This window comes from Ruditapes philippinarum, unplaced genomic scaffold (assembly GCF_026571515.1).
Source record: "Ruditapes philippinarum isolate M1 unplaced genomic scaffold, ASM2657151v2 ctg357_1_1_1_1, whole genome shotgun sequence".
Classification (NCBI taxonomy): Eukaryota; Metazoa; Mollusca; class Bivalvia; order Venerida; family Veneridae; genus Ruditapes; species Ruditapes philippinarum.
Window position 1 is genome coordinate 392,097 of NW_026862101.1, and position 12,390 is coordinate 404,486.

At 31.4% G+C, this 12,390-nt stretch overlaps 2 protein-coding genes across 5 annotated transcripts in view; one reads left to right on the forward strand and one right to left on the reverse strand.

Moving 5' to 3' along the window:
- The window catches only part of LOC132717929 (tubulin polyglutamylase TTLL11-like), a 39,427-nt gene extending 29,821 nt beyond the window's left edge, over window positions 1-9,606 (forward strand). The window contains exons 5-9 of one of the 4 annotated variants that reach the window (XM_060701517.1): window positions 683-697; window positions 3,116-3,823; window positions 4,659-4,757; window positions 5,104-5,216; window positions 6,602-9,606. In XM_060701517.1, the coding sequence (XP_060557500.1) occupies window positions 683-697; window positions 3,116-3,823; window positions 4,659-4,757; window positions 5,104-5,216; window positions 6,602-7,008 (1,342 nt within the window). In that variant the 3' untranslated portion in view covers window positions 7,009-9,606. The remainder of the gene's footprint in view (window positions 1-682; window positions 698-3,115; window positions 3,824-4,658; window positions 4,758-5,103; window positions 5,217-6,601) is intronic. The other 3 variants (XM_060701515.1, XM_060701516.1, XM_060701518.1) reach the window with 3 other exon arrangements.
- Window positions 1-12,390, reverse strand: part of LOC132717934 (uncharacterized) — a 317,198-nt gene that overhangs the window by 243,589 nt on the left and 61,219 nt on the right. The gene's annotated exons all lie outside the window — the stretch shown is intronic.

Here is a 12,390-nt window from a genome sequence, read left to right on the forward strand (position 1 = left end):
GTTTCTCAAAAAAGAGTCCTGCATGATAATCAGGGTTCTTGTAACCAGGTGCTGAGAATGAACTTTTCAATAGGATGCATGATTTATTAAAAACAGTATCAAAGTATTAAATATCCATTATCTACTGCAAACCCAGACATTCTCCTTTCTAACAATGCTGTCTTAAATTAGAACCAGATTCTATTACAGTTGTTTTGGAACAGATTTTAAGTTTTGTTTAACAATAGATAGAAATTTTCCCCGATATTAACACTTTTTTCAGGCTATTTCAGTGGAGATTTCTTTTTCTTTTAGAAATGGATGTGTGGTGATGGTCGCGACTTTTTATGATATTTAATAATAATGTATTTAATATAATTATTTGATCATAGCGATTTGGTTTTCTAGTGCTTGTTATGACGATTTTTAGTTATTTTTTGTCTCTGAGTGAGGACTTCAGAGAGTTTAAATGTAATAATAGAAAAAACTATGTAAAATTCCAGCTGATAATGCCCTATATATTATGCATGAAAATTAGGGTTTTACATATTAAGACCATGAAAATTCAAAGACGGAAAATGTTTTTTTATTCACATTTTTTTTTCTTCACATATTTATTAAATTATATCTAAAGACGTCTTAGCTTTTTTAAGTACTATTTCTTTCATAAGATTTTAAATTTTATTCATAAATATTATGACAGGAAAAAGAAAATGAGGTATATTTTTATTATTTTATGTCTTGTAAACCAATGCTTCTTGTACACAAATCTTAGGTAGATGCATTATGCACAACGCTTCTTAAGAATAATTTAGTTTTCGGTAAAATGTGCAAGCTTTTTGTAGACTCAGATAATTATGATATATAAGAATGATCCAGTCTATATATAACAAACATGACTTACTGCCAGCTTGTAGCATTGTTATCCCCCGCCGATGGAATCGGGAGGGGGATATAGTTTTGGCGTTGTCCGTCCGTCCGTCCTTCCTTCCGTCCGTCCATCCGTCCGTCCGAATTTCGTTTCCGGAGTAGTTCTCTGCAACTAATGGCTGGAATTCAACGAAACTTTATGGGAATGTTGATCAGCATGTGAAGTTGTGCACCTGGGTATTTTCGTCTGGATATTTTTAGTATTTTTAGAGTTATTGCCCTTGACTTAGAATTTCGTTTCCGGAGTAGTTCTCTGCAACTGATGGCTGGAATTCAACGAAACTTTATGGGAATGTTGATCAGCATGTGAAGTTGTGCACCTGGGTATTTTTGTCTAGATATTTTTAGTATTTTTAGAGTTATTGCCCTTGACTTAGTAAAATTTTGTAATTTTCAACTTGTGTCGCATGTAATTCAAAAAGTATTTGACCTAGAGTCATGAAACTTTACAGAAATGTTGATCAGTATGTGTAGTTGTGCACCTGGGTATTTTCGTCTGGATATTTTTAGTTGTTTTAGAGTTATTGCCCTTGACTTAGTAAAATTTTGTCATTTTCAACTTGTGTCTCATGTAACTCAAAAAGTATTTGACCTAGAGTCATGAAACTTAACAGGAATGTTGATCAGTATGTGTAGTTGTGCACCTGGGTATTTTCGTCTGGATATTTTTAGTATTTTTAGAGTTATTGCCCTTGACTTAGTAAAATTTTGTCATTTTCAACTTGTGTGGCATGTAACTCAAAAAGTATTTGACCTAGAGTCATGAAACTTTACAGGAATGTTGATCAGTATGTGTAGTTGTGCACCTGGGTATTTTCGTCTGGATATAGGTCCTCTACCAAAATTGTTCAAATTTTAGCCCTGGGGTCAAAATTGGCCCCACTCCAGGGGGTCATAGATTTTCCTTATATGTATATAGTGAAAACTTAAAAATTCTTCTTGTTTGAAGGTACAAGGCTTCAAGTTCAAAGCATATTACAGTTTATGCCATGATTAATATATAAATAAAGCCTTATCTCTTCAGTTGTTGTGTTAATAATAACCAGTACTCAGCGGGGGATATAAATTCAACGAATTTGCTTGTTTATTCTATTCCATCCCATGCTTTTTCACCCATTGTAAAACATTACATTAATATTCCCAAAATCTTACCTCTGGCATGATGCATAATTATTTTTCTGAAAACAAATTCATTCTTTAAAGCAAGCAATTAGCAAAATCTGTAAAAAAAAATGCTTGAAAAATTAAAAAAAAAAGTCTTATTAAATCTATTTTTCAAAAAAATCATTGCTTTTTTTTTCACAGCTTATACTAGTTACATTAAAATCACTATTAGCTTTTCTGAATTCATTAGTTATACTGTAAAGAGACAAAATTCTGTCTAGTATTATTTCTTTGATAAAGTGAGTAAAGATTAATAAAACCCCCTTCAAACATTTGGGAGCAAATTTTGTCCTTGAAATGTTTTGGAATAAATTCCCTTAAAATGTTTATGGACAAAAACTCTTCCAACATATATAGGCAAAGTTCCCTTGAAATGTCTGTGGGCAAAAAAAACCTTATTAAATATTGTTTTTCCAAATTCCTTTTAAATTTTGGTAAACAAAATTCCATTCAAATGTTGGTTTTCAAAATCCCTTTCATTGTTGATGGACAAATTCCTACAAGAAAAAAACTTGGTATTAAACTAATCTCCCCAAAGTGATGTTAGTAAAAAATCAATTAAAGTGCTGGTTTTCAAAATCCCTGTCAAATTTTGTTGGTCAAATCCTCCTTTTAATAACCCTTCAAATTTAGGTTAAAAAAATTTCCTAGATAATTATAATGTTGGTAAAAAATAGCTTTCAAATGCTTTAAGTTTTTCTTCGAAATATAAATGTATTTAACAGTAAATGTAGAATTCAGTCAGTGATGTAACATCAGTACAAGTTTAGCTTGACTTTTTGTTTTAAGTACTGTAGATGATTTTCATATGTTAATTCTTCAATATTCTTATTATTTACACAGTATAACTTTGTATTATGTGTGCTTATTTCAAACTTATGTTAATTTGTTAAGTTTTCTTGCTTATAGTTTCATATTATTTTATTTTCACGACAAGTTAGTTGGGGTTAAAGAGCCAAATTTGAAGAAATGGAAATCTTGTGTCTATCTAAGATTCACATTCATAAAAATTGTCTTATTGATACAAATTGTATTTTTTCAGTCAGAAACGAAGAAGGGCGAGGCGAGAACGTCGTAGACAGAAACGTGACGAAGATGATCGAAAGCGTAAAGAGGAGGAAGCTAGTCGACCTCCGGTTCAACACGAACGTGACGGTGTGATTCATGTTGAAACGCAGCACCCACGCAGTAGTATCGTCATTATAAAATCTCAGGAAGACGATGACCCGCCAAAGAAATTAAATCGGGAAAGTTCATTCCTGTTGCCGAGTGTTCATAATGTGTTTACGAATCGTAACGAGAACGATTATTTCAATAAAGATCAGAATCAAAACAGTTTAAAAAACGATGAAATGGATAGTTTGACGTTTGGTTACGGTGAACGAACAGATTTTATTGATAGAATAGAAGATGATGAAAATGTGACCGTGGAAAGATTGACACGTGAGAACTTAATAGACCACGAAAATAGTCATACGAAAGAAATGTATTCAAAAAGTAATATTGGAAATAAAACTTCTACTGGTAATCAGTATGATCAAGATATAGATAATACTGGTAATGAAATAAATAATGATATGCGATATAGTGATAATAAAGATAGCGATTATATGATTGGTCAAGGTGATGGTTGCCATAACGACAGAGGTACGGAGGAGAGTAGTAACAGTGAAGAAGAAATTGACTCGGAACCTTACGTGAGTTGTCTCAAAGAGTTGTACCCTGATCCACTCGCAAAGAAATTTGAACAGTAAGTGCAACCTTGATTAACTACTTTATATGCCTCCACTACTCTGGGGGGATAAAGATTTGCACTTGCCCATCCATCTATCCTTCTGTCAGGCTCAAACTAAGTAATTACCAGAATAGTCAGTCTGCATACTGGTGAGTAACTGCGTGCCTCAAAAGTCATTATGATCAATGATTAGCCTTTCCCAACAGTATAGAGCCAGGCCGGCCTGCATATCCATGAAGTCTTACTGGGCTCTATACTGTTGGTAGCTCAATTATTGTACTTTTATATTGAAATCCCATAAACATTGAATGGTGACTTTCAAATTTAGACATGGGCAAATCCATTACACTAATTCTGCAGTTTTAAAGGCTAAAAAGAACAGTACCGACTATTAAGAACACAATTTACCAAAGTTGAAATGACATGATGCTCATTTTTTGCTGTCAAGTTAGTAATATATTTCAAGAGACTATGATAATTATATGGTGGTTTACCAATTAGTGATTTGTAATGAAAAATGTTTAGGATAAACTGTCATTATAATGATCATAAACTATAATTCTACCTAAATTATAAAATGTCTGACCCAGTCTTTTAAAAAATTGAAATTAACGGGCCTATACATTCCAAACAACATTAATAACTAAAATGTCTGTGGGTTATGTCGACGACATTAATAACTAAAATGTCTGTGGGTTATGTGGATTTAATTGATTATTTTTGCAAAGTAAAACATAATTATGAAAAAGATATAATGTTATTTTGACTTTTACCTGTGCACTAACCTTTTACACTTTTAGATGGGACTAATTAATGTTGCTTTAACAACCTTTGTATTCTATTTTTACAGTTTAAGAATTTATGAAAAGTTGGCAGAGGTGTTTATGGTATCACTTGGAGTGAGGGCTACACAGAGGCTCGGACCTACAGGATTCCGCACATTCTCTAGGTAAGACACTTTAGATTACTTTAGAGACCAGCATTACCATGATTGTAAAGATGAAACAAAATAGTTCAAGAAAACTTAACTTTAGAAAAAGTCCACAGTTTCTAAAAAATGTATTAAATCTAAAAAAAATATTTATAAAAATGATAAATTTCATGTTACGTGTGTCTTATGAATTAGTTTAATACCCAGGTGCTGTTTATGTTTTGTAACACTTTCATAAAGTAAATCCTACCTTAACCAAAAGAAAACCTGTGCATGACTTTACTTTGATACATTTGAATGCATCCTTATACAGATGCTTTGGAAATGTTTGTTTTTATTCATGTTGTTTTATTTTTTTTTTCAGGAAATGCCGTTTGAATAAGAAGGGCATTACAAATGCTACCATAGATATTCTATTTATAGACATGCAGAGGAAATGGGAGCATGTGAATCCGGAGCGAACCACTGGTAAACCTGGTGTGCATGCTTTGCTTTTTTCTAACCCCAGCTTAACAAACCCCACAAAATATACATATATTTATTTTTATATCACATATATACTTCTTGTAGTATACTGTAAAAAACAGATTACAAAATTTTGGAATCTGTAGTTTGTTGTTATTTGTTGGCAGTATTGTTTGTCTAAGCAGGTTTCTTATAGTCGGGCATAGTCTGTATCAGTATAAATCTATATCATTTGTCTTCAGTTGTCTTTGTCCAAGCAGCAGTGATTTTTGTTAGTAATTATGTTTAATCAGCAGTATTCTATGTAAGCATTTGTAACCTTTGTAAGCAGTAGTTACCTTTGTTATCAGCAATAATCATTTTCAGCAGTAGTTACCTGTGATATCAGCAATAATCATTTTCAGCAGTACTTACCTTTGTAATCAGCAATAATCATTTTCAGCAGTACTTACCTTTGTAATCAGCAGTTATCATTTTCAGCAGTACTTACCTTTGTAATCAGCAGTAATCATTTTCAGCAGTACTTACCTTTGTAATCAGCAATAATAATTTTCAGCATTACTTACCTTTCTTATCAGCTGTAATCTTTGTTAGCAGTAATCTTTGATCAGCAGTAATTTTTCAGCAGTGATATTTGTTATCTATGTATTATAAATATAACCCCTATCATTTTCTGTGTTATAATAATTGTGATGGTGATTTTATGAGTTCTATGAAATAATCAAAATCTTTAACATTATAACACTTTTAAATTTGTATTATATTGACAACTCCTAATTTGTTAAACTTATTATGTCTATGAATCACCAGGTTTACCCTGTTGGGACTTCAAAAAAAAAATTTGTTAATGAGTTTCAAAAACTTATTGCCTTAATGTTATGACAATGTTATTTCTTGACAGAAGCTTAGTGACTATATTAATTTTTAAAGATATTTTATGCTCAGATTGACATTTGTAAATATTGATAATTGCTGTAAAAAACATCTTTTGAGTACACACAGAGGGGATATGTTACTTTTTAAACTCTACACACTCTAGATAAACATAGGTCATTAAAGAAATGGCAGTCATAAATGTTTAAGAAAGGACAGAATTGACTTGTTCATTAATAGGGAATGCAATTTCCCAACATCATATTTTATTTATTCAATAGGAATTGCCATGATTTCTATAAATATCTGCAATGAAAATATTTTACCATAAGATGAGCAAAGTGCATGTAGTATATTTAGTACATGTTTGTTAAAGTGCAAACTCTTACACTAAAACTTTAATTATTCACATTTAAGTTATGATCAATTAATAAACATTTTCTTTAGATTTTAATCATGCTTAGATTTGAAATCCTTTATCCTTTACATTCACATGATGAAGATTTATTTTGTTTCATTTCCAGGACTTGGTTTCCGTGGTTTCCTTGACGCTTGCCATGAAATAGCTCGTAGAAAGTTTGCGAATGGCAACATGTTACAAACAATGGAAGACTTTATAGATTACTGCCTTGATAATTTACACGAGGACCAGCTGTTTCAGGCGCGCTGCAATCCTCGTTTACTGCCACGTAGGGCGAGACCACACGGTTATCCTATCTTAGAACCGATGGTTTCACCCACTAGTCCAATGATCTTAGAGGAAAATATAGGTGTGCTTTTAGAAAGTCGCCTGGCCGGAAGAAATTACTCAAAACCGACGTCTGCAGAGGACGTGGACCAGTTTCTACGAAGACATGGACAATTAAGAGCTCTTAAAACAACAGTAAAGAGAGTAAAATCTAGAAATAAAAAGAAGGAAAAAGATGAATAATGTGCAAAATTACAGTGTACATAGTTTGCTACAGAGAGTACGTGGAGTAAATGCCAGAACGTAAAAGAAAGAAATAGAAGTAGACATGATAAGGTGAAGAAAAGTTAAAATTATAATTGAAAGTTAGCATGTTAGATTTTTTTTGTGCATAGGATGGCTTTCTTGTCTAAAAGAAAAAGGTAGCTAAATAAGTTGTCTAATTTATAATATGAGTCTCTCATGACCAAGACAAAATGCTCCACATAGAAAGTATACTCTTCTACTTTTTGTCTAAAAGGGTTTTAATCCACAATTCTTACCAATCTGATCTGATATTAAAGTGTTTGTACTGAATCATGCAAAATGTCATACACATTAATGGTGCATTTCTTCATACATGTATCTATGTAAAGACTGTCCACGTAGCTCAATAGGGAGAGCATGAGATAAGTTATCAAGGGGACACTAGTACGATTCTAGGTAAAGGCGTAACTGTCGGTGACAATTGATCTTGTTAACCTTGAGTCTTATGGTCATAAAATTTTGTCTCTCACCACTGCTTCAGATATCGTATGGGTTCAGTTGTCAATCACTTGTGGAGAAATGAGTCATCACTGGTTAGTTATCCAGGAAAGCCGGTTAGGGAGATTGTCTACAAATATATGATCTGACAGGCATGTATTAAAATCAGCATAAGAAGCAGAGATTATTGGCTGTGAATCATGCCATTATGGCCAAGTAAAATATTGACTGAATTGTAACTTATAAAGTCATATTTTAATAACAAATTATTGTATGTTTTGCTCAGAATTTTAAATTTTAGTAAATTGGATAAAATTGAACAATTTTTTAAGGCTTATTTATCCATGCTTTATAAATGTGTGTGCAATACTGCATGTTTATGCATATTTATATTTTCTTGTTAGATTTGTTTTGTGCTTGTTTTTGTTGGTTTTTCTATATACATGTATATTTTATTTGATAGCTAGACCAAAATTTGTTACATTTTTTTTCCAAAGGTATTACATACTTTCGTATGTTAAGAACACAGTACCTGTTTGTATGTTTTCAGATTTACTCAAATATATTCATGATATTGGTTATCTCCCCTTGAAAATTTATTTGTGAAATTGAAATAAATTATAAAAGAATCTTTCACACTGATACGGATGCGATCATTAATTAAAAAAATACAGTTTGCTTTGGTTCACATGACAAAAATGTGCAAAGTATGATACAGCAATGGTTTTCTTTTAATCTTTTTTAATACCTTTTATTGTTTTTTGTTAGTTTTCTTTTCTTTTTTCTCGTTATTTCCCATTTTTGGTCTTCAGAGATTACTTTATAAGCTGCATGCCTCCAGATGAATTGATGATCCAAAATATTTCATAAGTCAAACTTTAGAAAAATGTACTAAGATTTTAAGAAAATTAAAAAGATTCAAGTAATAATTTACATATTTAGTGCAATTCGTAACTGATTTTGCAGTATTTATCACTATTCAATTGCATGACTAATGCAGTAAAGGCTATTTTTGCAAAATTTTACCCCCTTTTTGGTCATTTACGTGAATTGTAAAAACCATTCGCTATTAGTAAAATACGTTCTTTGTTCATTTCACAATTTTTCATTTTTAAATGCATTTTCAAAAATTCACGAAAAATAGCATGAATCAGGAGGCATGCTTTAAAACAGTGTGTGAAAAATGTAATCAATGACATCAATTCAGGTGAAATTCAAGGTTAAAAGGTCAAAGGAGAGTTTAGATTTCTCGATCAGCCCAAATAAAAACCATAGTTTAAAATTACAGATGAAATTCGACTTATTATAGATCCACAGTTATTGCCCCTGACTTCAATAAAAAGTGTGCATGTTAAATGTTTGTTTGTTTTTTTCCCCATCAGTGTGTTGTGTTAAGGATAAAATGTTGTTATAATTTGTTTGTTGGGTTTTGGAAAAGTTAAGATTATTGTTTTGCTCAATTTTGTTTTTGGAGAACCTTTTTGTCCTCCTGTGTTACTTTTGTTCTCCTGTGATACTGTAAACTTTTATATACATGTATATTGTAATTTTAACCCTTAATCTGCTGGAACAGAAATTGATAAGACTTTGCCTACAGTTTAGAACCTAGCCTGATATTGGACAACCTCAATTTTGCATCAAAGTGTGATGGTCAGTTCAAAAAATAGAAGCTGGGCAAATCAATTTAAGAAAATCAGCAGGTTAACGGTTAAATGCCAAATCTATTTGTGTGTTAATGTGATGAAGATATATTTGCCATTGATTTAATTTTATGTAAAACAGAGAATTTTATATAAAATGTCTGTTATATAAAACATGATCAAATGGAAGATTAAAAGATGTGGGATATAAAAGAATTAAATATATTACTTTCATTATTTTTTAGCCAAAATAGTGATTTGGGTATCTTTTGTCCTTGACCATTAGGACTGCTGTCCATCCATAGATTTGACAAAACAGTGGAATGTAGGGGCTTTCATGTCCTATGGCCATATTTTTAGTTTCTTATATATTGAAATTTGATGACTTGTATCATTCATGAAGTTTTTGTTTTTGTCTCCATGAAAAACATTTCTTTACTCACAAACATTTCTCAACTTGGTGTTTTCACAAAAAATAAGGTCTATTTCTGTACTGTTTGTTACTTATATTGAAATTTTATCTTTCATGTCATGTTGACATGTTTTCATATAGTTTATACAATAATTTGATATGTTAATTTATTCTGCTTGAAATATTTACAAATCATACAAATAAAATATATCTATTAAAGTTTTTATTTTCCTTTTTATTGAGCCTGGAATGCTGGAACCTTTAGGTTCTTTAGCTTCTGCTAGACTGTATGTCCAGGCAGTTTCAGTCAGCTATAAACTGTTAGCTCATTATCTTGAAGTTCTCATCTTGTTTCTCAGATTTGATAATGAACCTTTTCAATAAACAAGAGGGCCATGATGGCCCAAAGTCGCTCACCTGTATATAGGCCCCTGGAGCGGGGCCAGTTAAAACCCCAGGGCTTTTATTTGAACAAACTTGGTTGTATATGTATGCATGCATATATATATATATATATATATATATATATATATATATAATATATATATATATATATGTATGTATATATATATATAATATATATATATATAAATACAAATATATATATATATATATATATATATATATACATACATATATATATATACATATACATACATACATATATATATATCATATATATACATTTATATATATATATATATATATATATATAAATATTAAATATATATGTGTATATATATAATATGTATATATCTAAAAAAAAAGTCGAGCTAATGAATGACCCCCGGAGCGGGACCAATTTTGACCCCAGGGCTTTTATTTGAACAAACTTGGTAGACACCCATGAGAACATGTTTCATGCTAAATTTCTTAGCTCTAGCTCTTTGAGTTCTTTAAAAGAAGATTTTTTAAGTTTTTACTATATGCACATAGGGAAAATCAATGACCCCCGGGGGCGGGGCCAATTTTGACACTAGGGCTTTTATTTGAACAAACTTTGTAGACACTCATTAGAAGATGTTTCATGCTAAATATCTTAGCTCTAGCTCTTTGGGTTCTTTAAAAGAAGATTTTTTAATTTTTAACTATATGCAAATAGGGAAAATCAAAGACACCCTGGGGCGGGGCCAATTTTGACCCTAGGGCTTTTATTTGAACAAACTTGGTAGACACTCACTAGAAGATGTTTCATGCTTTATATCTAAACACTAGCTATCTGGGTTTTTTCAAAGAAGATTTTTTAAGTTTTTACTATACACAGTCATATAAGGAAAATCAATGACCCCCGGGGCGGGGCCAATTTTGACCCTAGGGCTTTGATTTGAACAAACTTTGTAGACACTCACTAGAAGATGTTTCATGCTTAATAGCAAAACTCCAGCTATTTGGGTTCTTTTAAAGAAGATTTTTTAAGTTTTTGCTATACACATATAAGGAAAATCAATGACCCCCGGGGCGGAGCCAATTTTGACCCCAGGGCTTTTATTTGAACAAACTTGGTAGACACCCATTAGAACATGTTTCATGCTAAATATCTTAGCTCTAGCTCTTTGAGTTCTTTAAAAGAAGATTTTTTAAGTTTTTACTATATGCATATAGGGAAAATCAATGACCCCCTGGGGCGGGGCCAATTTTGACCCTAGGGCTTTGATTTGAACAAACTTGGTAGGCACTCATTAGAAGATGTTTCATGCCAAATATCTAAGCTCTAGCTCTTACGGTTTTTTAGAAGAAGATTTTTTAAGTTTTTCTTATTGGTTGCCATGGCAACCAGAGTTTTTAATGGAATTTAAATTTTTGAACAACTTTGAAAGGGGTCCACTTAAGGATCATTTCTGTAAAGTTTGGTTGCAATTGGCCATGTAGTTTAGGAGGAGATGTTGTTTGAAAAGTTTGACGCCATTTTTTGAAGGACGCACGACGCACGACGGACGCAGAGTGATGACAAAAGCTCACCTTTGAGCACTTCGTGCTCAGGTGAGCTAAAAACTTGCTGTGCATGTTTCTCCAATTATATTTAAAAGTAGTTCTTTTTTAATACATAATCATCAGACTTCTTAGTTGAACCACTTGACAAAATTTTAAGTGACCCATCATGAACTAAAGGACAGTAGTAACTTAAAATATACTTATAGATCCTGTTTGTTGTAATTGAGGTTGTTACCACACTAAAGTGAAATTATATGACAAATTGGATTTAACTGTCATAACAAAACTGTTTATACATATTCTTTTATTAGCAGAATAATAACAAACAAAAAAGTCAATTTATCAAAGGTAATAAATCTTCAAAAATATTCAAATGTATTCAGTCCAATATATTTTTTCTGGCTTCATACGAAAGTTTTTTTGATTTTTAGTCAGAAATTAGGAGGTTTGTATTATACGTGTCAACAAAGCAAATAATAGCATGATTCCATTTCCTTTTAATATTGCATGAACATTTTCACTTCCTATATGTAATATTGCATTCAATTCACATCCACTTTATATAAGTAAATTACTTCCTCAATTTTTTCACATTCCTTTATTTAAATATCACTTCAAATTTTATATTTCTTGTTGATGGCATTAGATTATTAATGTATCATTTACACTTTGGAAAACTAAACTGTGCAAGTTTTCCACATTAAAATTTCATGGAAATAGAATGTTACAGGATTTGTATTTCACTTCCTCTTTCTAAACTAGAGAGACTATGATGTTTCTTCCCTTAATTTTGTTTTTCACTTCCCCTATCCGCAAGTAACCATAACATTACATTTATTTCACTTCCAGCATCAAAAGAATACAGTATTAATATTTCTCTTCTCCATGTAGCACTAA